Source organism: Dysidea avara, chromosome 2 (genome assembly GCF_963678975.1).
Source record: "Dysidea avara chromosome 2, odDysAvar1.4, whole genome shotgun sequence".
In the NCBI taxonomy this organism is placed as follows: Eukaryota; Metazoa; Porifera; class Demospongiae; order Dictyoceratida; family Dysideidae; genus Dysidea; species Dysidea avara.
In genome coordinates, this window is record NC_089273.1 from 17626948 (window position 1) to 17653229 (window position 26282).

At 37.6% G+C, this 26282-nt stretch overlaps 2 protein-coding genes and 2 long non-coding RNA genes across 13 annotated transcripts in view; 2 read left to right on the plus strand and 2 right to left on the minus strand.

The window, feature by feature from the left end:
- LOC136247878 (probable serine/threonine-protein kinase DDB_G0271682) overlaps positions 1 to 12843 on the plus strand; it is a 38140-nt gene extending 25297 nt beyond the window's left edge. The window contains exons 4-5 of the mRNA XM_066039697.1: positions 10127 to 10208; positions 11553 to 12843. Coding sequence (XP_065895769.1) covers positions 10127 to 10208; positions 11553 to 12625 — 1155 coding nt within the window. The 3' untranslated portion in view covers positions 12626 to 12843. The remainder of the gene's footprint in view (positions 1 to 10126; positions 10209 to 11552) is intronic.
- A 249-nt stretch (positions 12844 to 13092) lies between these two features.
- LOC136246728 (uncharacterized) lies at positions 13093 to 19495 on the plus strand. 10 transcript variants are annotated; one of them, XM_066038287.1, is made up of 21 exons: positions 13093 to 13449; positions 13500 to 13706; positions 13756 to 13827; positions 13877 to 13948; positions 14245 to 14316; positions 14366 to 14437; positions 14492 to 14563; positions 14612 to 14674; positions 14727 to 15040; positions 15234 to 15289; positions 17320 to 17440; positions 17510 to 17651; positions 17715 to 17863; positions 17911 to 17982; positions 18035 to 18103; positions 18162 to 18203; positions 18259 to 18324; positions 18380 to 18418; positions 18472 to 18501; positions 19286 to 19312; positions 19366 to 19495. In XM_066038287.1, exons 2-21 carry the CDS (start codon positions 13685 to 13687, stop codon positions 19420 to 19422), a joined length of 1629 nt encoding a protein of 542 aa, XP_065894359.1. In that variant the 5' UTR covers positions 13093 to 13449; positions 13500 to 13684; the 3' UTR covers positions 19423 to 19495. The 10 variants fall into 10 exon arrangements, with proteins under 10 accessions (XP_065894359.1, XP_065894361.1, XP_065894360.1 ...); XM_066038289.1 differs by having other exon boundaries at positions 13097 to 13449; positions 17320 to 17461; positions 17715 to 17836; XM_066038286.1 differs by having other exon boundaries at positions 13102 to 13449; positions 17320 to 17461.
- Positions 19496 to 20750: 1255 nt separating this feature from the next.
- On the minus strand, positions 20751 to 21390 carry LOC136246769 (uncharacterized). The gene is made up of 3 exons (XR_010696825.1): positions 21045 to 21390; positions 20947 to 20989; positions 20751 to 20897 (listed from the first exon to the last, which is right to left on the minus strand). It is a non-coding gene; the product is annotated as an uncharacterized lncRNA (long non-coding RNA).
- A 282-nt stretch (positions 21391 to 21672) lies between these two features.
- On the minus strand, positions 21673 to 24779 carry LOC136246771 (uncharacterized). Its single transcript, XR_010696827.1, has 3 exons — positions 23544 to 24779; positions 22203 to 22331; positions 21673 to 22156 (listed from the first exon to the last, which is right to left on the minus strand). It is a non-coding gene; the product is annotated as an uncharacterized lncRNA (long non-coding RNA).
- Positions 24780 to 26282: the final 1503 nt, after the last annotated feature.

A 26282-nucleotide genomic window follows, 5' to 3' on the forward strand; every position in this document is an offset into this window, starting at 1 on the left:
GAGAAATAGTCAAGCCAGGATATTTTTCAGATGGTACTCTCTGACCTTTCAACAGGTAGTGATACTCAAAGGGAGAAGGCTTGTTTGTAACTATACTATTAGATGTTTGCACCTTGTAAAATTCAAAGGTAACTACCAGATGTTTAGAGCTAATTTATTAATGTCATTTTGCAAGGTTTGGGCTGTTAACGTTTTCATAAATCCATACATCATCACCATAAAGCTTCAGTACAGAGTTAATATTGATGAATAGAAATAATTATAGAAGGGGGCCCAGCACAGACTCTGGGGTAGACTAGAGGGCACAAGAGATGGAACACTAAACTTGTTGTCTACAGGTACTTAGCTTGTTGAGTTCTATTGATGAGAAAGTCACATTCTAAACATGCTCCAGAAATTCCATAATATCCAGTTTCTGACATGGGGTACTTTGTCAAAGGCCTTTGAAGAGTCCAGAAAAAGAATATCACCGTGGTCCCCAGAATTGAGACATATGACTATGTCATGTATAGTTGTTAATGAGCTGTGTCTTGCATGAGCAATTCTTCCTGAATCCATGTTGGGCATCACATAAGATAGAGTTTGTCTCAAGGTGTTTGTACACTGAACTACTGTACATACTATGTACTCAAAGATCTTACATGGTATACTTGTTAGGGATATCAGCCTGTAGCTAGCAATATTATTATGTGATCCTTTCTTAAAGATTGGAGTGATACTGGCAGTTTTCCAGTCACTGGGAAGATGATGCTGATGTAATTATACTTTAAAGCCATATTGTAAGCAGTCCATCTGGGATCTAAACGCAGCTTTGTAGCTCAATTAGCAGTTTAACTACACCATTCACCATGTGATAATAGTGTTGTATGGGGATGCCCCTAGGTCTGGTAGAGTAAAGGCATCCTCTTCAGTAAAGACAGATTAAAAGTGTTTGTGGTGATAGTGTCTGCCTTCTCTTGTGAGTCACTTACTGCTGACCCATTGATTTCTAGTGGTGACTTATGTAGGAAATCTCGTGACAGTGTCAAATTTCTGAATACCAGGAAATCAACAGCATGTCAAATGTTTGGCAGAGGAAATGTCCAGACACATGAAAGGTTCATTTTTTAAAGGAAATGTCACAACATGTGTTATTTACAGTATACTGGTTTACTCCAGGTTTGATATACAGTGGAACCTGTCTAAGCCGGTCACCTTTGGGTCAAGATTTCTTGGCCTTAATAGACAGGTGGCTTATTTAGACAGGTTGATTAGTGTATAAACTTCTCACTAGGGTAATTTAAAGCTGGTCTTTTAAAAGAGGTCAACTTTGTTTACAGGTGGCCACTAGACAGGTTTCACTGTAGCAATAAAAAGAATATGATTGGAAAATTCAACCCTGCAATTCCTGTACATTTCCATGTTGATTTTTGGTCCAGAAATGTCACTTTTTTCCTGTTGATTCTAGGTTAAGGAAGTAGGAGAGAAAGTGGTAAACTGCTTATACTATAGCACCGGGATTTATCTTTAAGTTGAGTTGATTGTGTCTGTGCCACTGCACAGGCACGACACTCATATCTGTTGCATGACTATAGTACCAGTATCAAGTAGTTACTATGTCGGGCTAAAAAGATGCTCATTCTGTCCAGAAAGTAAGCTATTAAGAAGCAAATTATGAGTACTAGCATTGAGATTTATCCTTCGAGTTTGGTGTCAGTGCCACACCATTGGTATTGAACGCTAATGATGCCTGTCTTATCCAGACAGTAAGCTAACAGTAAGGACATTTTGTTTTTGGCTTTGTTTGATAAATGTAGTAAACAACTACCAGCGAGACCACAGGTTACTAATGATTTAGTAACCCCGCCACAAGTTTCTATTGGATTTAGTAACCTCTGACATCAAAGGAAATATTACATAAAATTTTCTAATGGAATTAGAAATAATCAGTCATGGGTACACAATCAAGTATAGTGATTAGATGTCCACTAGTACATCTGCAGGTGTAGACAACTTTCCAATATGTACTTTTTAATTCTATGACCTTAATGAACCATAAACCATAACATACAATGTACTACATCTGTGTGTTTGCTTTTAGCCACGACTAGAATAATGAGTAATAACCACCTGCCCAAGTCAGCTTACAAAAATCTGAGCAAGAATCTGATAATCAAGTTTCGTTGACCTAAGTAATGTTCAAAAGTTCCATTTGCTGTTTTGGATGAGTACACTTGATAGTCTATTTTGCTAACCATCAGTGAACTAAGATCAACCTGCTATGCTAATTATAATACTTATCATCATAACACAAAAATTTACATTAAAATACCACCAAAGCAGTTTCCTCTGTAAACTGAATTAAAGCAGAATAAACTGTTAATATGGTACAGATATTAAAGGAATTTTGTTAATGTGTGTTCCTTGTACTCTTAATAATTTAGAGCAAATTAGAGAAGTTCCTGTTAAAGTTGTGACAGTTTAATAAAATGCCACCTCTATTATTTTAGTGCAAACAAGTATACATAGGTAGAGTATAAACATTATATAGAACTTTCTGAGTTGTCTTCTTTGGAACATTTTCTGAAGTATACTTGAACTGCTTCAGTTATCATTCCTCGGACCATTAATAAGTGTTCATAACTTCATATATTGTTGTTTCTAGTTGTAGAACTAGCAAATAAGATTAGTTTGGCTAGTTTTGATGTTTCAAAGTGTGTTGTACTTAATAAAGTTAGCTATATATCCATAATTACTGTACTGTATCTACCACATAACTGTTCTTTCTTAGTTATAGAGTATTAGAGCCCTCACTATTTTATGGCTAACTAAAGGCATTCTTTTTGGCCCTTTAATCTTCCTACAGTGGGACCTGTTTTATCCGGGAAGTCTGGTGGATACTACTGTCTGTATCTCAGAAATGTCTGTAACTAATAACTGGATGCAAATATGCTGAAGTAACTGTTTTAAATTATTATTATTATTATTACTGTCAGTTTGTATTATACATTTGTTGTGTAGAAATCACTACAGAGCATCTATGGTCACTCCTCTTGGCTGTAAAAATGTTTTTTATCACCTAGCAACCAATTATTACTACAATAAACAAGCCACCAGACAGGGGGCGTCTGGATTCAGTGGAATGGAATGGTGGACTGGAATGGTGGAATGGACTGGAATGGAATGGTGGAATGGACTGGAATGGTGGACTGGAATGGAATGGTGGAATGGAACAGTACTTTGGTAATTTCAATTGGTGGTCACCTCTTTATAAAGACCACTTTCTAACAAAGACCACCTCTTTATAAAGACTGTTTTACTTTAATGGTTTAAGTGCTGCTATCTTGTTGTTTTAGAGTGTATCCCCATAGAAGGTCTTATTGATCAGTTGTGCACCACATGCCTAGAGTGATATCTGATTTGTAATATAGCAATATACCCCATGCAAAAACAGTTTGGCTGTATGAAGTGACATCCCCATCAAACTAAAAGTAACTGACAACTAAAGGAGCCATTATTTGGGTGAAACCAAGAAATACTGACAAATAACTTGCTATAATTTATAAAAATTTGGTCCATCATCATTCACTCGTACAGTCTTGCTGCATTCCTAATTAATCCCCCGTAACTCTAATTGGCTAGTAATTTATTATTATCAGCACTTTACAGTGACCAGCACTGAAGGTCTGACAGCAACATGTGCTGCAGCCTTAGGATTACCTAACCTAATTCAAGGACTTAGAACTAGCTGCCTTTTTTCTCCTCTACAACACCGGACTATTGAGAAAGGTACCAATTTACTAGCCAATTAGATTTACAGGGAATTAATACAGTCAGACTGCACAAGTCAATGATAAAGGACCAAGATTATTGTAAATTATACTTAGTTGCCAGTATATATTGACATTCATTTCTAGATATTAGCTCCTTTAGTTGCCAGTTGCTTTTAGTTTTGTGGACACATATTTTGTTGTATAGCCAAGCTGTTTTTTGTATGGGGTATATAGCTATTACTGTATTGTATCATAAATCAGATATCACTGGCTTTTCTAGGGGACATAACATGTGGCACACAATTCATCAATAAGACTGTCTTATAGGGCTCTAAAACAACAATTCAAATATTAAAGTAAAGTGGTCTTTATAAAGAGGTGGTCTTTTAAAAGAGGTGACCACTAATTGAAATTACCTAAGTACCGTTCCATTCCATTCCATTCCACCATTCCAATCCACTGGATCCAGACACCCCCAGACAAGTAAACAGCAACCTTGCTCCCTCCCTGTGCTTTCATCTAATCTAAACTTCATTATTGTCAATAGATTACCAGCAATGTGACTATTTTGGGCAGTCCAGACAACACAGGTGCCCAGTTAATAGAGGCTGATAAGGGAGGTTCCACTATACTTCAATGTCAGCAGTAGTGACTCTTAGTTGTGCCAGCATAACACATGTGATCCTTCATGAATACTTTCATAGCTGATACTGTATCTACCACATAACTGTCCTTTATTAGTCACAAGTAGAAGGAAAATTCAGGAATTTAACGTTTGATTAAGGATCAAAGAAAAAAAAAGTTGTGAAAGAAGGGAATAGCTAAAAAGTGGTGAGACAAGGAAGGTTTCCTACACTTGCAGATATACTAGTGGATAACAATCCCTACTTCATTCTATACCCATGACTGAATTAAGAATTAAATGTTCACTAGTATATCTGCAGGTGTAGGTGAACTCCCGTGTTCCCTACTTTTTTATTCTATGATCCCTAATCAAACTTACAATCCCTAATTTTACCTAATACTTTGCTTTTTGTAACATTTTTGTGACTGGTGAACCCATGCATACTGCATTAAAGGATGGCACCAGAGTTAATGTTTTCATTGCCCCAGCTATCAATTATTCAAAAGTGAAGTAGCCATTACTCTTCACTTTCAGCCATACTCAATCCATTACACAGCACTACAAACATAGAACAGCAGGAGAAGTGCCTCTGCAATCAATCCACCCACCACAAAGAGTACAGACGATTCTCTCATCCCAACTATCAATTAGTGACTCAAAGGTGAAGTGGCCATTACGTTTTACTGTCCATCTATTTTCAGCACATTACACAGCATTATAAATGAAGAACTTGTCTGCAATCAATCTAGTCACCACGGAAAATATGAACGATTCCTGTTTTCTGTTGATTTAATTTTCATTTGAACATTCTGTCCATGCAGTGAGTTATTCCATGGCAGTTTTTGAAAGTAAAAAAACCACCAGTAACTTTACGGATTGGTTCATAACCACCCATAAGAAACCACTCTGACAATGTAGTGACAAAACTAAGCTGAAAAAAGGTTTGAGCTTCACCTCGAACTTAAAAACAGAACTTATATTATGGATGGAACTGTTCAAACAAAAATGAAATCAACAGTACAAATGGGAAGCCATGTATTGTGCTACCCCGAATTGACACCCTTTGCAGTCACCAAAAGAAATGAGACACAAATGAGGACAAAGGTAAGTCCATGATGCATGGATTTATGTACTGTAGTATGCCAAAAGGCATGTCTAGGGAGGCAGCTAATCAAAGAGAGCAAAAGTCAAGCGTGTAGTTTTAGCCGTTATTGAGTTTTGCTTGTCTGAAGGCATCAGGGAGTCAGTCAGTCAGTCAGTAGAAAATTCCATAGAATTATTTTTTTTTGGCTATCTATTGGACGCATTTACAGTCATACTGAAACACTTGGGCTTGGTTAATACGGCCAAGGCACCAAGATGTTATTGTGAAGCTGGTTTTTAGGTGATTTTTTGGCCAGAAAACCCCAAACTTCCGTGAGCCCTATTGTTTAAAAATTATACAGCTTCTCTCATTGTCTTTGATGAGTAGACTTAAGTCTATTATACTACCTATTACTGTTTTGGGTTTGCTAGTTACATCAGCCTGTTATGCCACATGATAATATTGTTTATCATCACACAAACTTACATTAAAATACTGTATACTTAAGAAGAGTTTCAGTAAAACTGTTATTTTGCAGACACCATTTACATTGTTTTGTTAATTTGTTCCTTTGTATACTCATTAGAAATTTAGAGCAAATTAGTGTTGCTTTGGGAAGTTTGTGTTAAAATTACACTTAAGGTGGTGGTCAAGTGAACAATAGGAACCCTGGCTATTAGAAACATTATAACCTATGAAGTGACTGTTGTGTAATAACCCACAAATATACATGGTTAGGTTAGCAATGTGGGTGTGCCTTGTACTAGCACAGTCATGACAGTGCTGTTGAAGTGTTTCACATGTAGAGATTATATTATAGCAACCACACAGTACAAGCTGTTGTAGAATAGAAACTCTCACAGAACGCTATGTTCAACATGCCACTGTGAAACCCACTAGGTAACAACATGTAACTCGTGCAATTGAGTGTCCATTCTATCACTACACCTGCTAAGAAGGTTTTTTTCACAACAGCATGTCGTAACAAGCCAAATTATTAAATATTAATTGTGGACAGATTAAGTAATGTTCCCTTGTATAACCATCACATTGTGGTTAGGTGTTTTACCAGTAGAACTATTTTTCCATGCCTAGTGTGAGTTTTGTATGTTCTGTAGTGCCAGTGTTGATGATATTACATAGGAACATAAAAATTGATAAGAATCACTGGTTGCCAAAATTAGATAATTATCGCTTTGTGTTTATTTGTATACTTACTTCAAGTGGTATTATGGAACAGTCTTATAACATAGTGCTGATAATGAAATTGTCTGCTTTACACAACAGAAACATAAGTCCATACCTCCTAGTTGTTAGTTTGGGTAGAAATCCCCTGAACTCCATGCAGAAGGAAAGACACAGCACGTCAAAAAAGGTAACTAACAACAATACTGGGAAATAGCTGACAGCCACTTGATGGCAACCTTAAAGAATAAACAAGTTTACTAAGGATAATTGATACCTGACATTTAACTACAAAACATCCCCATTTGATGCATAGAGCACCACTGCAGTGACTGCAACATGTCAGAGGGGTGTTTAGAAAGACACCCTTGACCTCCTAGTGCTGTATTTTTATACACACAAGGTAGTGCTTTAAATGTTACATATGTACTACTTTTTGTGTCATCATCTTAGGAGCGTTGATCTCAAGTATTCAAGCTATTTTAGTTCTCAACCATCAGACCATCCAAACAATCTGTTTGTAGTCATGGAACTAACAATAGGATAAATGAGACTAATCTGAAATGTATAACTCATGCGTACAAGCTAGATGTTTATCCATTAATACTTTCAAATCTGTACTGTATATCTACTACCATTTCTATCCCACTGAAGCCCTACATCAAAGTAATAAAGTAGGAGGATATGGTAGGTAAAATCCAGAAATGGAACCCAGAAAGTCGGAATCATTAAAATTAATATGAAGGACAACTCAGCAAAATTCATGTACAATTACTGCATTTACTTTTTCCGTCTATGTTTCAGTGTTGGAACTATCGGTCCAAAAATTGTACCTAGACTCAGACACAACAGACCACAGACCTTGATACTGAATAGAATACAGATTTGTGGTCTGTTCTGACTTGGTATAGGGAGGTTTATAGATTAGTAGCTGAAATACTGGCTAAAGACTGAGTTAGTTTAGGTAGTATGGACCTTATCCGCAATGATGTCAAAATTGACAAAATGGCTGTGTTTAGTGTGGGCACTTCATATGTAATCACTAAATTGAGCTTTGTTTGTGGATTTCACGACATAAAACTATTGGATAGTAAAGGTAAGAGGCTAGTTAGCGTGATGTGGCAATGTGAAACAGTCCCACCATACAAAACCAAACTTAAGTTTTGGTATCGACGCAAAACCACATGTATTTGTCTTGTAATTAAGTCTGCATACCTCACCTTGCCCTTGCTGCAGTATGTAAACGTTAACATAGCGAACCGCCATCTCCCACAATACCCTCTGTACAAAAGTGTCCACACTATCAGCCGTCATTTTGTGCTTTGACGTCATTGCAGATAAGGTCCATTGGCACACTGTTTTTACTGTACAAGTTGGTTTACACATTTTGTTGGATCAAAGGAAATATGAAGCCACATCATATAAAACTGCTAGTACATAAAAATTGAATCCAGTGCACAACTTTACTAGCATCATTGTAGTTCAAATGCTTGGATAGAAAGTATGTCATAACTCATCATCAATACCTTAATAGTAAGTGATTGTTACATTGCTTATGAAGCCAAGTAGTTCAAAGTGTTGGATAGAAGCCAGTTAAATCAACCTACACTCATAGGATATCAGTTATCAACACCTCAGCCTCAGCTTTGTCTCAGCCTCAGGTTGATAGCAATGATATCCTACTCATGGTGGGGTTTAACTATAACACAACTGTCATACAGAACACTTGCATTTTATCACTAACAAGAACACATAAAATGGAATTTTCAACTGGAGTAGGGACCATAGCACGTTGATAAAAGTACTGGAGTAGGTCACGATATTAAATCAGAGTAAAACAATAAGAAGTGTTATATCCCTACTGTGCTCAAGATACCATAATGGAAATGCACAGTAGGGTTATATATAACATTTATCGTTTTACTGTGATTTAATATCATGCACTACTCCAGCTTATTCCAGTACTTTCAAAGATGTACTATGGTCCCTACTATAGTTGAAAATTCCATTTTTTGTTTACCTGTTTGTCAACTTTCTTTGTAAAATAAATGATGAACCCACACGTACCGTATCAAAAGAAAGAAATAGTGCCACACTCCCCAGCTATCAATAATCATCTGAAAAGTGAAGTATCCAGTACGCTTAATTGTCAGCTAAATTTAACCTGTTACACAGCATTACAAGTCAAAAGCTGTTCGAAAAGCAAGTCTGCAATCATAGTAGCTACTATGAAAAATATAGATGATTTCCATTCTGAAGGGAAGCCATCTCATGCTACCACCAAATCGACTCCTTTTGCTGTCAGCAAAGATAAATGGGATGCAAAGGAGGACACCAGTAAGTCCATGACGAATGCATTGCACGTACTGCGGTATAACAAAAGGCATATGTCTACCTAAAGCAACGTCAAAAATTGAAAAATTAGGCCCGTAACCTTAGCTGTTATCGAGTTATGTTTGTCTGAAGCCATCAGTTACTCAGTCAGTTAGTCACTAGAAAATTCTCTTTAATTTCAATAGGAACTTGTTAAAAGTATTTTGGGTTGATCTGAAGGTTTGTTTGTGCTTAGTTTTACTTAACTGATACGTCAAGGAAAAACAAGCCTGGTTTTTTTTTCATGCGCCACACCCAAACCTTTGTGGTCTCTACTATACAGTACTATTGCACTGTATGATAAGGCACTCTTTGGTACTTTGATCCTCCCACACAATACCATACTGTGTAAACTCAACACTGGAATTGAAATTTTAATAATCTTCACAGTAATGGTGGTCCATCAATTATTTACCACAATCATATGTAACCGTCTCAGCAAAAACCCGACTTGTTTGCACAGTTTAAATTTTTTTTCTGTATTATTTGCAGTGTCCAAGGAATGGATCACCAAAGTTTCAGCCTTCTGTGGTGAGCAGTTTTGGAATTATAGCGATAGACAGTAGGAAGAGCAAGATAATCGATTTGTACAGTGACTATACTGACAATAAACTACAGGTGCTTACATTTGCTGCCACAACTTCTGTTTTTGGATTGGTGTACAACATTGGAATTTGGCTTAAAATGTTCACCATGGCTTAGCACTTCAGTTAAGGTATAGTGTTAGCCCTGTAGTCACTTGTGCATAGGCAGTTTAGTAGAAGAAATGATGACAATCTTATTTGTGTTTACCACATTGTAAACAAACGCATGTGACAAGCATACCATTAGAGCTACAGAATCAAAACAAAGATTTTTGAATTTTTCTACTAGGTCTGATGTTCTTTATAGTGGCTATACGCTACTATTATAATTCTTAGGCTTAGTGATAGAAATAATGGCAACTTAATAAACCCAAGCTTCATGTATAGCTCTTATTGGCTATTCCTACAATAGCAAGAAATGATATATGTTTCTTAATTCGTTGTACTTCAAAAAGATGTATAACATTAGTAATGGTCATAGTACCTGTGTGTTATATTAATTGTTGGTGTATGTTTAATACAGGAAGACCAAGCCAAAATCAATCACATGGTAGCTGAGTATGAGAGAACTCATCCTGAAGTAGTTAGGATGCAATCATCACAAGGTAAGATGTTGATTAATTTCAATTGGGGATCAGCCCATTATACTAGCATAATTTATGACTTAATAGATATGAGAAAGTGTGAGACGTAATGCTAGCATAATAGGCAATGATAGGGAACTTGTAGTCTTTTGACATGTTTATGATTTGTATAATTAATCAATACACTGTAATAGAGTAGTCAGTCATTGTAATAAACATGCACAATCTACAGACTTGTGTAATTTGAGTGCATAAATGAATTTGCAAATTCTCTACTGAGGATTTTTTTTCTATTTATAATTTTATAATATTAAGTGTAATGTAATATGCAATATCGCTAAAACAAACATGTCTATGTTATGTTACTCATTCTAGATATTAAAAAGTTGTCAGTTTAAAATGAAGTAGGGATCTATGCAATAAAAAGCAGTGAAAGAAGAGATGAATGATGGTATTACAGCATAGCTCAGTGGGAAAGTCCCCACTTTGGGACTTTGCATAGACCCTACACAGACCCTACTTTGGGACTTTGCTATGTTGTAATACCATCATTCATCTCTTGTTTCACTTACCGTATTGCCTCAAACTATGGCCAGTCTCGTATAAATGCCTGGTTCCGTTTAGTCGCCGGGGGTATAAAGCAACATAACAAAACTAAATGCTGGATCTCAAATAAACGTCTAGTGCAGTCATTATTTTATACAATTCCGGGAATCTTACTAACGATGAAGTGAAGAACGTTTATAGAGTTCCTTTAAGCTTGAATCTGTGAAATGTGCTGATGGAAACATCAAGGAGAGTCCAAAAGAGTACAACACCAAGGTATGAAGTTGACTCGTGAATGCTGATCAGGTATATAAACGCCAGTCTCGTGTAGTCGCTGGTCTCATTTAGTAGCCAGGGTAAAAAGTTGCTTGAAAGAAATAAACACCCGGGCCGTAATTTGAGACAATACCGTTTTTTTTTTTATTGCATAGATCCCTACTTCACTTTTAAATGACAATTTTTTAAATACTAGTTTGTGTAGCTTTTTGTTGTAGCACAGCTAGCTACAGTGCAACTTGTGACTGCTCTATTAAAGTATCATAGAGCGACTGTTGTTGTTTGATAGGTGTTTATGTACAAACCCATTCACAGATGATATTGTTCATATATAATACATATGATCAGTTATTACAGGCTAAAATGGTTAATTTTTATTAAATTTTAATGTATTTCATTACAAGCAACTGTAGTTGGACTTTTAGAGTTGCATTTTCTGTTGGCAAACTACATTATATACATGTAATTAATTTATACATTTAGTTTACATCATTTAGTAATTGTATTTAGTACAATGTATACTTTGATACATTGTTGTTACAGTGGAGCGTGAAGTACAGGTTGGGGTAAAAGAGCTGCAAATCAGGGACCATCAAGACCACCAACTACTACAACAAATACAGCAAGTTGTAACACAATTACAAGCAACTGTTTCTGCTGAGCAGCAAAAAACTGTTTCCCTTGAAAGAAGATGTCAAGAACTAGAATACAATAACCAGCTGCTACAATCACAGAATCAAAGGATGACATCACAGAATCAAAGCATACAAACATCTTTATCAGCTGAACAACAGAAAACAAATGGTTTGCTTGAAAGAATTAAAACTTTGGAGGACACTGTTGAACGATTATGGGCAATATCGCGGGAAGAGATCCAACTGTCTAACAACATTTTGGGAACTGGAGGATGGGGTTACGTCAAAGAGGCTACTTTCCAAGGTCGAAGAGTTGCTGCCAAGTGTTTACATGAAGCCATTGTATCACCACACAACCAGGATCTGTTTGCCAAAGAAATGAAGATATCAGCAAGATGTCGTCACAAAAATCTGGTGGAGTTTATTGGTGCTGTTCCAGATCATCCTGCCATCATAGTCATTGAAATGATGGATTGTACTCTGAGGTTGGCTTTAACCAATGGAAGAGCAACACCCAATCACATTCATCCAATTTGTATTGATGTAGCACAAGGTCTGGTCTATTTACATGGTGTTCAGCCTAACCCCATCATCCACCGAGATGTGAGTGCTCCAAATGTGCTACTGAAAGCTGTGACTACAGGATGGATAGCTAAGTTGTCAGATCTCGGTTCAGCTCAGTTTGCTAATATAGCACAAACCCTAGCCCCAGGATGTGTACTCTATGCAGCACCTGAAGTACAACAAAGAGATTCTGCTCTTCACCAGACAGTTAAAATGGATGTTTTCAGCTTTGGAGTTCTACTTATTGAAATGCTGACCCGTGAAATGCCCACTGGTACAATTGCTGAGCTCATCGCTACCATCCGACCATTATGGCCACGATTTGTTCCTCTCATTCAACGCTGTACTAATAGCAACCCAAACAACAGACCTTCCATGAGGGAGGTGATTACAACACTGAACACTATTGTGATGTGAACTGAACTGTAGTGCATTGGAAAGTCAAAACTTTTACTATTTAGTTGTTCTAATTTTTGATTGAATTGAGTTTAGGTTTTTGTTACTTATTTTCTAACGTACATTTACTAGTGATGCAACTAGGCCTTTATAGTATTTCTATACTAGTTCAATTTAGTAGCTGTTATTTTCTGTTTGATTCAATTATAAGATATTTGGTCAAAGAGAACATACATCATAGCATATTGATGTCTGTAAAAGTTCAGAGGGATACTGTAATATTATTTTCTTTTTTTCATTGTAAAATAATTTTCGCATGCAAAACGAAACTTTTACATAATGGGGTGTACTTTGCACACTCTGGAGTCATTTCTTGCAGTGTGCCCCCCTCCTTAGCAAAATCCTAGATCAACCCCTGCATAATGTCACAATTACCATAGTTAGCACAGCGAAACTCACTAATAGTTACGAGTTGACACGATTTCCGTACTTGAAACCTGCCATTTCTCGAGACGAGCTAGACGTATGGATACGAAATAAATTTCGTGATACATTGGATACGCCAATCGTATAAGAATCCGTAACTATTACGGTTTGACACGATAATAAAATGGCCGAGACGACTTTGTCTTCACAAAGCCTAGCTAGGAGTCAAGCGAAATAGAAAGTGACAGTTTTGTGATCACTGCCACAAAGAAGTGTCCAAGTCTACGTATTATCGGCACAAGTATTATCGGCACAAGTTAATGCATACAGAAGACTCGGATCTCGAGGAGGACGCAAGTAGGGAACTTCTGGAATTCCCCAAAAATGGAAACGAAGAGGACTTTGTTGAGATATCTAACGTGAGTTATGTGTGAGCGTGAGTTATGTGTGAGCGTGGAATTGGTTGTAGAAAGAAAATTGGAGAGGGATGACACGAAATAAGCGCCATCAAAGAAAATTTATACAACTTGAGTTGTTTGAACCGCTAAAACAGCCAGCTGTACAGTCCAACCAGCTCGGAAATTGGCTAGTCCTAGAGAGTGGAATCAGAAATCCCAGTGGTCAATTCTTCGAGCATTTTGATTAATTAACACAATGACCCATTACAATACTCGAGGTAAGAAGTCAGCACACATAATTTCTACATATCACTACTTCATATACAGGTATGGATGCCAACCGTGGCACACCTCAGGGTTCAGGTCGGACCATTCAATCACGAACTCCACAAGGCCGAGGTAAGAAGTCAGCACACATAATTTCTACATATCACTACTTCATATACAGGTATGGATGCCAACCGTGGCACACCTCAGGGTTCAGGTCGGACCGTTCAATCACAGACTCCACAAGGCCGAGGTAAGAAGTCAGCACACATAATTTCTACATATCACTACTTCATGTACAGGTATGGATGCCAACCGTGGCACACCTCAGGATCCAGGTCGGACCATTCAATCACGGACTCCACTAGGTCGAAGTAAGCAGTCAGCACACATGATTTCTACATATCACTACTTCATATACAGGTATGGATGCCAACCGTGGCACACCTTAGGATCCAGGTCGGACCAGTCAATCACGGACTCCACAAGGCCGAGGTAAGAAGTCAGCACACATAATTTCTACACAATATTATCACTACTTATATCTAGGTATGGATGCCAACCGTGGCACACTTCAGGGACCAGATCACAGCTTTCAATCACAGACTCCACAAGGCCGAGGTAAGAAGTCAGCACATGTAATTTCTACATATCACTACTTTATATACAGGTATGGATGCCAACTGTGGCACACTTCAGGATCCAGGTCAGACCATTCAATCACAGACTCCACAAGGCCGAGGTAAGAAGTCAGCACACATAATTTCTACACAATATTATCACTACTTATATCTAGGTATGGATGCCAACCGTGGCACACCTCAGGGACCAGATCACAGTTTTCAATCACAGACTCCACAAGGCCGAGGTGAGAAGTCGCAGACTTAATTTCTGCATATCACTACTTCTCCAATAGATATGGATGCCAACCGTGGCACACCTCGAAGATTAGAGCAACAAATTACTTCAAGGACTCGAGGTGAGAAGGCAACAGGCCAAATTTATTCTGTGTGTTACTTGGGTACCACTAGGTGTGGATAATAGGAACAGTCATTTGGTTGGATTCTATGCGAGATCTAGACAAGAGCAACATAGTGAACCTGTGACCTCAGCAATTGAGGGGAAACTTGACCAGATGGCTGCTATGATGCAAAGTCAGCAGGAAGCACTATCAAAGTTTGCCATGGACAATCAGGCATTGAGGATGACCGTAGAAGCCTTAAAAGAAGAAGTTGGGTCAATGAGAGAAGAGATAACAAACTTACAGTCTGCCGGTCAGGAAGGTACCACACCAGACGAAGCACTTGCTAGCTCTAATGATGAACGTCTCGATACCAATTTGAATGTAAGTACTACAGTATTCATTAACAGTTAATATTAGAGAAGCTTTTATGTAAGTGCTTAAGTATTAGTTGCTGCATCTTACTTGATTGCATCGCCATGTGCAGGTGGATTAATAAACTTTCTTTTGTTTATTTACCTTGTGTTGGATTGATACTTCTGCAACCGTTATCATGGCTAACTGATCATATTTGTAGGGAGATGTTAAGAAGCTATATGAAGAATTCAATGCTGATTTTGATTTAGAAGAAAGGTATGAAATAGCAAATGACAACAAATATGATGTAATTAAACCAGGCGCACGCCCACAGCCGGCTGTGGGCGCGCGCCTGGTTTACTGAACTTGTTTCCCTAAAAACGTGTGTGTGTACCTATGTATGTTTGTCTGTACGTACCCACGTGAGCAAACCATTAGCTCAGTGGTAAAAACAGCTTATCCACAACAAGTTAAGGCTAAACAAAGCCTTTAGTGAACCACCGCACTGGTGAGCTTTGGCTTGAAGGTGGTTTCTTTTCCGAGGTTTAAAACCGGCGCAGCGACTCTCCACAGGCTTCGAGATTGGCTTTCCTAGTGGGCTGTTCAGGTGTTCTACAACTGAAAAACGCCGTAGTAGGCCTCATAGGCTCCCAGTAGATGCGTATCTCGCCGTTCTAAAAGTGGGCGTGACCCGTACTTACGCAAACGAAAATGAAGAGCAGCCCGGTGGCTTTAGGGTTTGAGAGATTATATTCGTAGAAGACGGTGTACACTAATAAATTGGGGCAGGTAATGTTGAGTGATAGCTGGTATTAGCTAGTACAGCAAAGAGAACTTAAATTTTAGTGGCAAATTATGGTGAAGTGCATTTGAAATAGTGCTGAAATAACTATTCGATAATTTGCTACTAGCATTATTCGATTCGTTAAAGACTGCCCTTCAAATCGCTGAGCATTGTTCTATTGTTGTCTTGTGTTTGTGATTATATGAGGTGAAGAGCATATAAAGCCAGATCGGATTCGGTAGATTTCAAATTTCACTTTTCTGCAACTCTGCTATTGCATTTTGCCGTATTCTGTGTTTTCAATAATTATTCTACTTAATCATCTTCCTCAACTGTTAGTCATCCATCTCTAAGCAAATAAAAAAAATATGAAGGTTAAATCCTGCTTTAGCTTTCACCTGTTAATAGAAAGGTGTCTGCAATAAATTAGGGCTATTAACTTAGAGCGATAGCTGATATTAGCTAGTACAGCAGAAAGAACTGAAGTTTTTGTACCTAACTGCACTTTAAGCACCACGTGACATGGAGCATTTATTAGAATACACATGGAGAGTGTGTGTGTGTGTGTGTGTGTGTGTGTGTGTGTGTGTGTGTGTGTGTGTGTGTGTGTGTGTGTGTGTGTGTGTGTGTGTGTGCCAATAGTTTAAAAAGAGCCCCGGTAACAAGGTATTAGTTTGTTTGCATAACTACTGTAAGTTATTTGCTACTAGAAACTTATTTAATGATGGTTGAAAATGTAGGAAATGTGGTAAGTCTTCACTCCTTAGTATGTATTGCCAATATGGATCTGGTACCGATACCAGTAATATAGGCAGTGATACTACGTAATGTCAGCATTGGTACTTTTCTGCTTTAGAGTGATTCTATTTCAAGATTGTCCTGAGAATTGCTGAGCATAGTTTTAGTGTTGTCTCATCTTCGCCTTGTAGGGATATTCAAAGTTTTGCTTATTCTGTAATTCTGCCGTTCCATTATTCCATATTTTGCCTTTTCTCACCTAATTGTTCATTGTCAAGTGACTCAAGTTGTCTTTTCATTGCACTTGAGAACTGCAGAATTTTGGCTCAAATATTTCAAAAGAAATTTACAGTGACCAGCACTGAAGTTTTAAAATAAATCATCTTCCTCTATAATTCAAGGTTGTTTTAAGTAAATTCTGCATCGTGATTTTCTGAATGATTGGGGTTATAATTATGATTGACCAGCCAACATTTTGGCTGCATTGAAGTAAGAGCAATGTCACCAGGTGATATTTGTACCTTCATGAGACTACACCTAATTGAGACTACGGTACGCATAGTATGCTTTAAAGTTTCGTCGCTAATGAGGTACTTAGACCCTTTATTTACATATTACTAAATTGGTCAGCTTTTAGCAACTCCTGCTGTATATACTTTAAAAATTGATGGAACATGTGCATATAGTTTTTTTGTTTAAAATCTGGGATTTGCAAGGCATACTGGTATATATTGTTTGAGTCATGTAACGTAGTACACATTACATATTTTATTTACATATATAGATGTTGGTTATTAATATTAGAGGCAGTTCATCGTTACTACGAATCCCGTAGACGAAAGCTAGTTACTGATGTGAGGCCTGACAGGGTGGCTATTAAAGAAGCCAATGACAGGAACACCAAAGTGAGGAGCAGGCAGAAAGCGGTTAGTTTTCTTTGGGTGCATCAATAAATTTCAATATTCTGGAAACAGTTGTATGATCGTCGCAAGAAGCTATGCGCGACGAAAGAAGAAAAGAAAAGATGGAGAGAAATCATACCAGCCTATATGACTGAAGAGAGTGATGACGGTGAAGGCTCTTACAGAACACATTCACCATCGTGGCGATCTACTGGTTAGTTACATTACATGAATGGTATTTCTTACAACAAGGCTGATTTTATGGTCTCCCTGATAGAACTAGAAGACTTTATTCAAGAGCTGGATCAAAGGTGGACAGTGAAAAGTGTATTGAAGAAGCCCAGAGTAGTGTCTACTCCACTAGTGTGTGAGGCCCCGAGGGGAGCTCCAGCTTGGGCAGTGAGAGCACGGTCAATAAGTCCTACTGTGTGTTAACTTATAATTAGTATAGTGTAACAGATGATACATTTTAGGTAACAACTGCTTATCATGATGCACCACAAAATGGTCACCAGTTGCAATCCTCCTATACTGAAGTGGAACAGGTGTGTACGCAGCTAAGCTGTATCATTTGTGATTTTATTTTGACCACTACAGGTTGAAGATCCAGCTGTTGCTAGTGGTGGTACAGGTCATGATCAGATGCACGCAGCTTATGATTCTGAGGTATGTACTACGTATGACATAGCAAATACCTCTTCTGATGGCTATTATCTATTTTCAGAGCCTCACACACTATCCTCTGCCGCAAGATGATTATTCAGATGTATGTGTGTACAGTATAAAAGTTCATATGTTTAGTTTAGCTGCACATTGCAAAGGGCTATTCACCTTCACCGTACTATGCTCGCAACATACAGCCTCCACAAGACCAGTACTATCTTCAGGTAAATTAACCTACAAAATCTTCCGTGTGATGTACCTTAACTGGTTGTATTACAGTTCAGTCAACGACCAGATAACAATGATCATTGCATTAACGTAAGTGTCAAAGTGTTGATTAGGCTTACATTTACATATTATTTATTTTGTAGCACTATGAAGAATCATTGCCATCACAGCAGGTGAGTTGTTTGTGTATAATTTGTCATTACTGTAAATAATAAGCATTGCATACTGAATATTGGGTTATTTCAATGGGATTGCTTTATACACTACCATCATGTTAACGTTTGAGAAGAAAGTTTGTTGATTGATACTTTGGCAATACAACAGCAAATCTAGGGCGTTTTGCTTGAAATGTTAAGATTGAGTTTGTGTGGTAAAAGCTTGGCTACATCCATACATTATTGATATGTGACCAAAAGCACAGCTAGTTTTGCAATTTTCTGAAACTTTTTATAATAACTTCTTGGTTATATATAGAGAAAAACCGATGGCCTGGGATGTCCAAAGTTTTAGCCTTAGTTTTAGAAAACAGCATTAGAGTGAAATAATGAATTTGTACATGTCTACAGTATGTGAAAAATAAGCCACAGAAGGTAATGTTGTGTAATCCATCATAACTCATGAAGGAATTGAAGCAAGCCGCTAGGACTTGGCTCCTTTCTTCCTTATGAAATTGAACACCGAGTAAGGTGTAGTGGCTGGGCGTCCTGCATGGTATTGGAAACCTTACAACTATGAAGGCAGTTGATAGCCCACAAATATGCATCATAAGTTGGCCTATGGGACGTGCCTTGTACAAGTGTAGCCACAACCGTGTTGTTAATCCTTATTGTAGTACCTTTGTAACCATTTTCCACTTATGCTAGCGGTTTGGCAGTAGCTTGAAAGAAACATCCAGCCCGCTATTTGAGACATTGTACAAAATTATATGTATATGCTAAATTATTTATTTTTCCTTAGGGTCAGTATGCTACACCTCCAAATCTTGTAAGTAAATTTTTTGCTGTTGAAATAAGTGGTTATTTGGTGCATATTTCTAGGTACACCAAGTTGATTTGGCTGATCCGGTGGTTGCCATATTTGAAGATTCAGACTAACATTTTATTTCATTTAATGCACGGAAAATGTAATATCTAGTATACGGAAAATTTAATATACCTATACGGAAAATGGCTAGTTTTACGGGATCTAGTTTTACTGGGACGAAGTTCAGCATGCTTTGATACTACCACGACGGTGTTGCTGGGTGTTAATAGAGGACTGCTGATACGGCAAAGGATGCTTTGATACTACCGCGACGGAGGTACTGGGTGTTGATAGAGAGCTACTGTTACGGTGCCAGACAGAATTCCGTCTCCAAGAAATGGTCCCACGACGAAGCAAGACGACTGATGATACGAAATCTGATACGAACGCTGTATCCACTCGTAACCAATCCACGACGGTATGTTATACGTACAAGGACAAGGTCGTCATAGACTACCAGTTTCGCTGTGTGGTAGCTAAATCCTTTTTGAAATAGCTATCCTCCATTCCTCCTTGATTAAGTGCAATGGAACAACTTACAACAGGTAGGCTGAGCAGAGTGACGAAGGGTACATACTGGACTAATGATTATTATTACAGACTGTACATGCCAGGTGTTCTATACAGACCTTCAGCACTTGTGCTGTACAACCCTTATAAATAAATGTTCCAGGCTAATCCAAGTGGTAATCCTGTTTCTGGACATCAGCTTTTGGCTTTCTCTGATTTATGCCATTGTTTGGTGAATATTCTTCTTAATGGTGAGTACTAAGTGTCCCTTACTGTTCAGAAGAAGTACAAGTACATTTCATGCATGTAGCACTACAAATAACTGAATTAACCAGCAATATACACACAGCTATATAGATACTGATGTTTTAGATGACTTGTACTGTTATGGATACACTTGAGTTCATCAGTAGGATTAGTAGCCTATGTCAAAGTCAAGTCTACACTAGCTATACCTCATGGTATGCATAGCTTAATATTTAAAGGATTTGAAATACTGTTGCATCTGTTAAGCTAAAGTCTGTCATTTAGCTAAATTTGTTGCAACCTGTGCAAAATACCGGTATAGGTGTTTTAAATGATTTATCCGAGATCCACCTGTTCCTGGAGAATATTGTTCCTTTACAGAATAAGGAATATGATGATGTATTACAGGAAAACTAGATCTGTGGTACAGCATGGATTATTATCAGTATATCAGAGTGACCCATTATACTGGACGCCATTATGTTTGAGCGGTGGCTCTTAGTCCGTTTCTCCTATGTTAATGGGACACTTTGGTGAACAGGAAATAGATCTACTAGCAGTGCTTCTCCATGGTGACGTACAAGCCACTGCTGCTGCACTCCGTGCCAACTGGAGGATGAATTTCCAATTGAATGTGGTTGGGTTTAAACTATGCATTAAAATATTTTTATTGTATTTCATTATTCTTTTTTGCAATTTTAACAATCAAATAAGTTTTACGGTAAGTGTGATCTAGCCCTTTTGATGTGAAGCATCTTCAATACAACTGTTGAAAAACTCCCATAAAAACCTGCAGTAAATAGTGTACATAAGTTAAAGTTATAAGTACAATGAATGACCTGTGTGAATATCTAATATAGTAGCTTGAGTGGCTGCCAGATTCTAGTCAGATAAACAAAGGTCAATATACAACCTATACAACACCTGAATGACTTACCAGATAGCTAACACACACAGTGACGGTTGACATTATAGTAATATTAGACATACACGAGACAGTCGACCTACACAACACAATCATATAATTGATATAACAGTGACATTCACCATAATACACACAGACGTACATAACACAGACAGTGACAGTCAACATGGTCATGGTAAACACAACACAGTAACAGTTTACACAATACACACAATGACAATCAACATGGTCATGGTAGACATAACACAGTCACAGACAGTGATGGTCAACACAGTAACAGTTTACACAACACACACAATGACAATCAACATACATAGGTGACAGCCAAGATAATTCAGTAACAGTTATCATAATGCACAAAATTAATGGTAATCACCATATATAGTCAATGTAACACAGTCATGGTAGACATAGTGACACACAGTGACCAGAGGAGGGTGGAAGTGGTTTAAGATTAATTATGAAAAACCCTTGGTTTGGGATGGACTAAACTTTTTTGTTGCTGACTATCACTGTGTATTACGTGGACCATCACTGTATGTTATGTTTGACTATACATCACTATGTGTGAGACGTCAAATGTCACTATGTCCTTGTATGTGTTATGTCCACTGTCACTGTGTGTGTTATGTGTCCTTGTATGTGTTATGTCCACTGTCACTGTGTGTGTTATGTGTCCTTGTATGTGTTATGCCCACTGTGTTGTGTCACTGTTACTGCGTGTGTGTTGTCCACTATCACCAGAGGAAGGCAGAAGCATTTTAGGTGCTACTTGAAAATATTACATTAATGCATAATTTCGCTTGGAATATCACATGAACACTAATAGTCACAGTATATAACCAGTGAATGGTGGAAATCACTGGGGAACATTAGCTTTTTCTATTACGCTTCATGTAAGGATTCAAATGATTTCCTTTGTTTTACAAAAGCATTTAAGTTTTCTGTGCACAACAGTTATAGAAAACATTATATACATGATGGATGGTATACATAACACATGAAGTCATACATAATGATGGTCAACATAAAACACAGTGATGGTCAACCACAGGTATGATATACACAGTGGTGAATGCTACACTTACTGTTTACACCAGTTGTCGTAGATACAGCAGCAACCCCTGAAATATATTGATAGAATTCTTAATTACAAAAAATGTTACATACCTCATTGTTAGCTTGGTGCAGTTGACAGATGGCATGTTTCTTGACCATAGGATGGGTGAACTGAGGGGTAAGTAGTTCTAGTGTTCCTTGTGAACCCATTAGCTGTCATGTCTTCATCAGGGGTAAAGTCTGAAGGAGAACAAAACAATGTTACCATGGATACACAATGACACACACTAGTTATCCAAGCCTAAAAGCATGTACTTCCACTGGTATGCTGTTAACACAATTAATTTTTTTTTGCAATTTTCAACTATGTACCATGCACACACGCATGTACAAATGCACGCACACTTCATAGCCAATGATTTATTTAGGCCAGATGAATGAATGGACTCCCAGGGTAGGTAATTTTAATGGCAACATTTTGGCAGGCGTCATTCGTTTTAGAGAAAAACCCTACCAAGCAGTACTATTGTACAGTTTGATATATACACCTATTGACAAAATACTCTGATCATTTTGGTCATGGTGGAATGGAATAGTGGAATAATTGTAGAATAATAGAATAGTGGAATGGTAGTCTGCCTACCCCACAGAATGCTGTCCAAGTGTACATAACATAGCTCTCAACACTTTAGTGGTAGTGTACAACTACAGTGTGTACAAAAGTGGCAACTGTACTTGTACAATACTGCCTGCTGTTACCTTCGTAAGGTTCAGTGTGTCCTGTCCTTTTGTTAAACAAGTGGCTATATTAGGAAAGTCACTTTTGGTGTAGGGACATTTTCAGGATTTAGCAAAGAGAGTAGGAGGTACATACGTAGATCAGGGTGAAAGTTATACAGTGGTGTTTGAAGTACATGTTAGTATGATATACTAGAGTGCGCGGCTAAAGCATTTCGATATTATTGCTACAACTTTTAGGTGCCACGCCCCTAACTCCTTTACAAAATTCAGTGCCTCACCTCAAATAGTACAATGTGTGTATATTTTACAGTACTTTGCTTGACCCCATTAACACGTAGAGTTTATGATAGATTGTATGAGTGTGACAATGACACGTTGTGGCACTAACACATCTCTTATAGCTAATCATATTACTCAAATATTGGATTTGTGTCATTCAGATGTAGACCTATTTGTGACTGGATTTCGGAAAAATGATCCAAATCGCACATTGGAAGCTTCAAGAAAATGGTTTTAAACAATTCAGGTCAGCATAACTTGCCAAGGATAGCAAGCACATGTAGCCTTCAAATAGCTTGGGTGAAAAAGTTGTGAAATAAAAAGGTAGCGGAAACAAAATGCCTGTAATTGAAAGGATGTTGATGCTAATATATTTAACAATGGCTGCACGGGTATGAAATTTACAGAAAAGATGCATCAATCTATTATTACCTTTTAGATCACTTCCAGTACCTGTAGCTGCTTGTAGAGGTTCCTACAAATAATATAGAAAATCTAAGAAGTTGGACAAGCAAACTAGTATCACGAGTGCTCACAAAGGGTGGAGGGTAGGGGTGGCAGGCTAGGAAAGGGATAGATTTCAAAATGAAGGTAAACCACAATTGGAGTCCAGACACAAGATTACAGGGCTGTGCTGGCTTCTTAGTGACTGATATGTAGCAAAATCAACAGAAAAATCTCTGGCCAACATTATCAGGCCATTCACCAGTAAACCACTTAAGCCAGACCCTTCACAAGACCATAAATCGCCATTCGAGCTTTCTGCACCATCCAGAGGTGATGTTAGCTTGATTTTGCCTGATGTGCAATTTGGATTGGTTTTGTAAAATCTGGTCACATGTAGTCAATACAGATTCTACACCATCACTGGTGTCACACATTGACCAGGTACAAACTGTATGTAGCAATAACATGTAGTGATGGAAAGCCAAACAGGATACCAATACTATAGATACCAATACTATAGATACTACCGATACCAATACTATAGATGTTCACGTTGAGCTGAATCCTCAAAAACATTCAATAACTCATGGATGCAATTACACATGATTTTGAAATTTGGCTCATTTGTAGTACTGTTTGACCCGCTACAGTTTGTGTTTGCAGAAGAAACGTAACCTTGGAACTTTGTTCAAGGACTTTGAGTTTAGGATTAGAGAACAAGAACAAGAGCACGCTTCCCCTGTCAATCAAGAGGAGCAGCATAGACAGATTATGATGAAGGAAATAGATGGATATCTGTCAGGACACAGGCTAGATTTTGAAGAGGATCCACTGATGTGGTGGAAAAGGCAGCAGTTTAACTTTCCAGTACTTGCAAAGCTTGCACAAAAGTATTTGTGTGTTTGTGCCACCAGTTCGGCATCAGAGAGGCTGTTTAGCACAGCAGGAAATGTTGTCTCACCGTTCAGAGCTACTATAAAACCTGACAAGGTTGATATGCTAGTCTTTTTATCAAAAAACTTGTAAGTTTTTCAGCATCTATAAAAGTATTAGCTTTTTATTGTACAACTTTTTGATGATGAAAGACTAGCTTATCAACCTTATAGAACTCATCAAGACAAATAATATTGTTAATTGTGATTGTATACAGTTTACAGTATGACATTATAATTGTGAATAATTAAAACTTGTTCAACTGCATTCCAAATCCTAAAAAGAAAAAGAAACACAGTTAAGCATTAATTGTGGATAATAGTCAGTATCTTGCTTGTACATATTTAGTAGGTATTTAGTAATACCGCAATATTTATAATCAAAATACCGTGGTATGATATTGATCAATACCGCCCACCCCTAGTCACATGTAGTCAATACAGATTCTACACCATCACTGGTGTCACACATTGACCAGGTACAAACTGTATGTAGCAAACTTTTTGTGATAGTATAACTAATCTTCCATCCAGTATTTGGCTGAATAAAACTTTCACTATTAAAATTCCATTTCAGTTATGTAGCCTAAATGTGAAGGGCCTGTTGCTTTTGTGTGTGTGTGTGTGTTGTGTGCCATGTTTAATAGTATTACAGTTATGGCCCAAAGGCTACCAGAATAGCAGACAAGTTTCGCTGCAATTTAAAGTTGTTTACTTGTAAATAAAAGCTTTCATGGCTTTCCTGAGAGGAACATACCACATGCTGAATATGTGTCCATGTGTGCTGTGTGTACCATTGTGAGCTACTAGTTATTTAAATGTGTTATTTATGATGTTGCTGTAGTTGTTGAGAGCTGTATTGCAGTAGTTACAGACAACACTTCAGAGTGTCACACAGCAAACACAAACTGTAGCAAAGAAATATTACAACAGTAAAGTAGAGGAGGTAAAGTCATTTTAATATGGCTTTTACGTTCAGTTGCTACATATGTCAGTGTGTACACTAATATATATATATCCACATACTGTATTGTCTTGAATTATGGCCGGGGCAGTTGCAACTTTTTACATACATCTGTTACTATATGAGACTAGCGACTATATGAGACTGGCATTCACATCATGTGACCAGCATTCACAAATCTACTCAGTATTGTACTCTCCTTGATGCTTTCAAACACATGAGTGCATTATGTACCCCTAATATCTCTTGTAGAAGTACCCAGGATACATGTTTTGTATATACTTAATTAAACTCTAAACCATTTCTATATAGTCAGAGAAGGTTGGTCAAGCATCATCATTACCTTCTAATGTGCAGTTGTGGGAACCAAGGATAGTGCTAGGTGTTGATGGTTGCTTATGTTACAAAAAGTAGACAAACAAGTAGTGATGCACCGATACTAGTATGTTCACGTTGAGCTGAATCCTCAAAAACATTCAATAACTCATGGATGCAATTACACACGATCTTGAAATTTGGCTCATTTGTAGTACTGTTTGACCCGCTAAAAATATTTCAAAATTGTTGTTCAAATGTTTGACATAACATTTACGGCCAATCAAAATTTACACAATACATTTCCTATGGGGAAGCCATATAAGCAAAGGGTGCGTCCATTAAAGCCCTTTCCCGAACTTGTAAAGGAGCCAAACCGTACGTGTCTGTTGTTGACACCTTTACTGGTACCAATATAATCATCTGGTTGGCTGAATGTTAAGTCTGTTGAGAAAAATCCACTTTTTAATTTCAGCTGTTTTTCAGGATTCAGCTCAACGTCAACATACTATA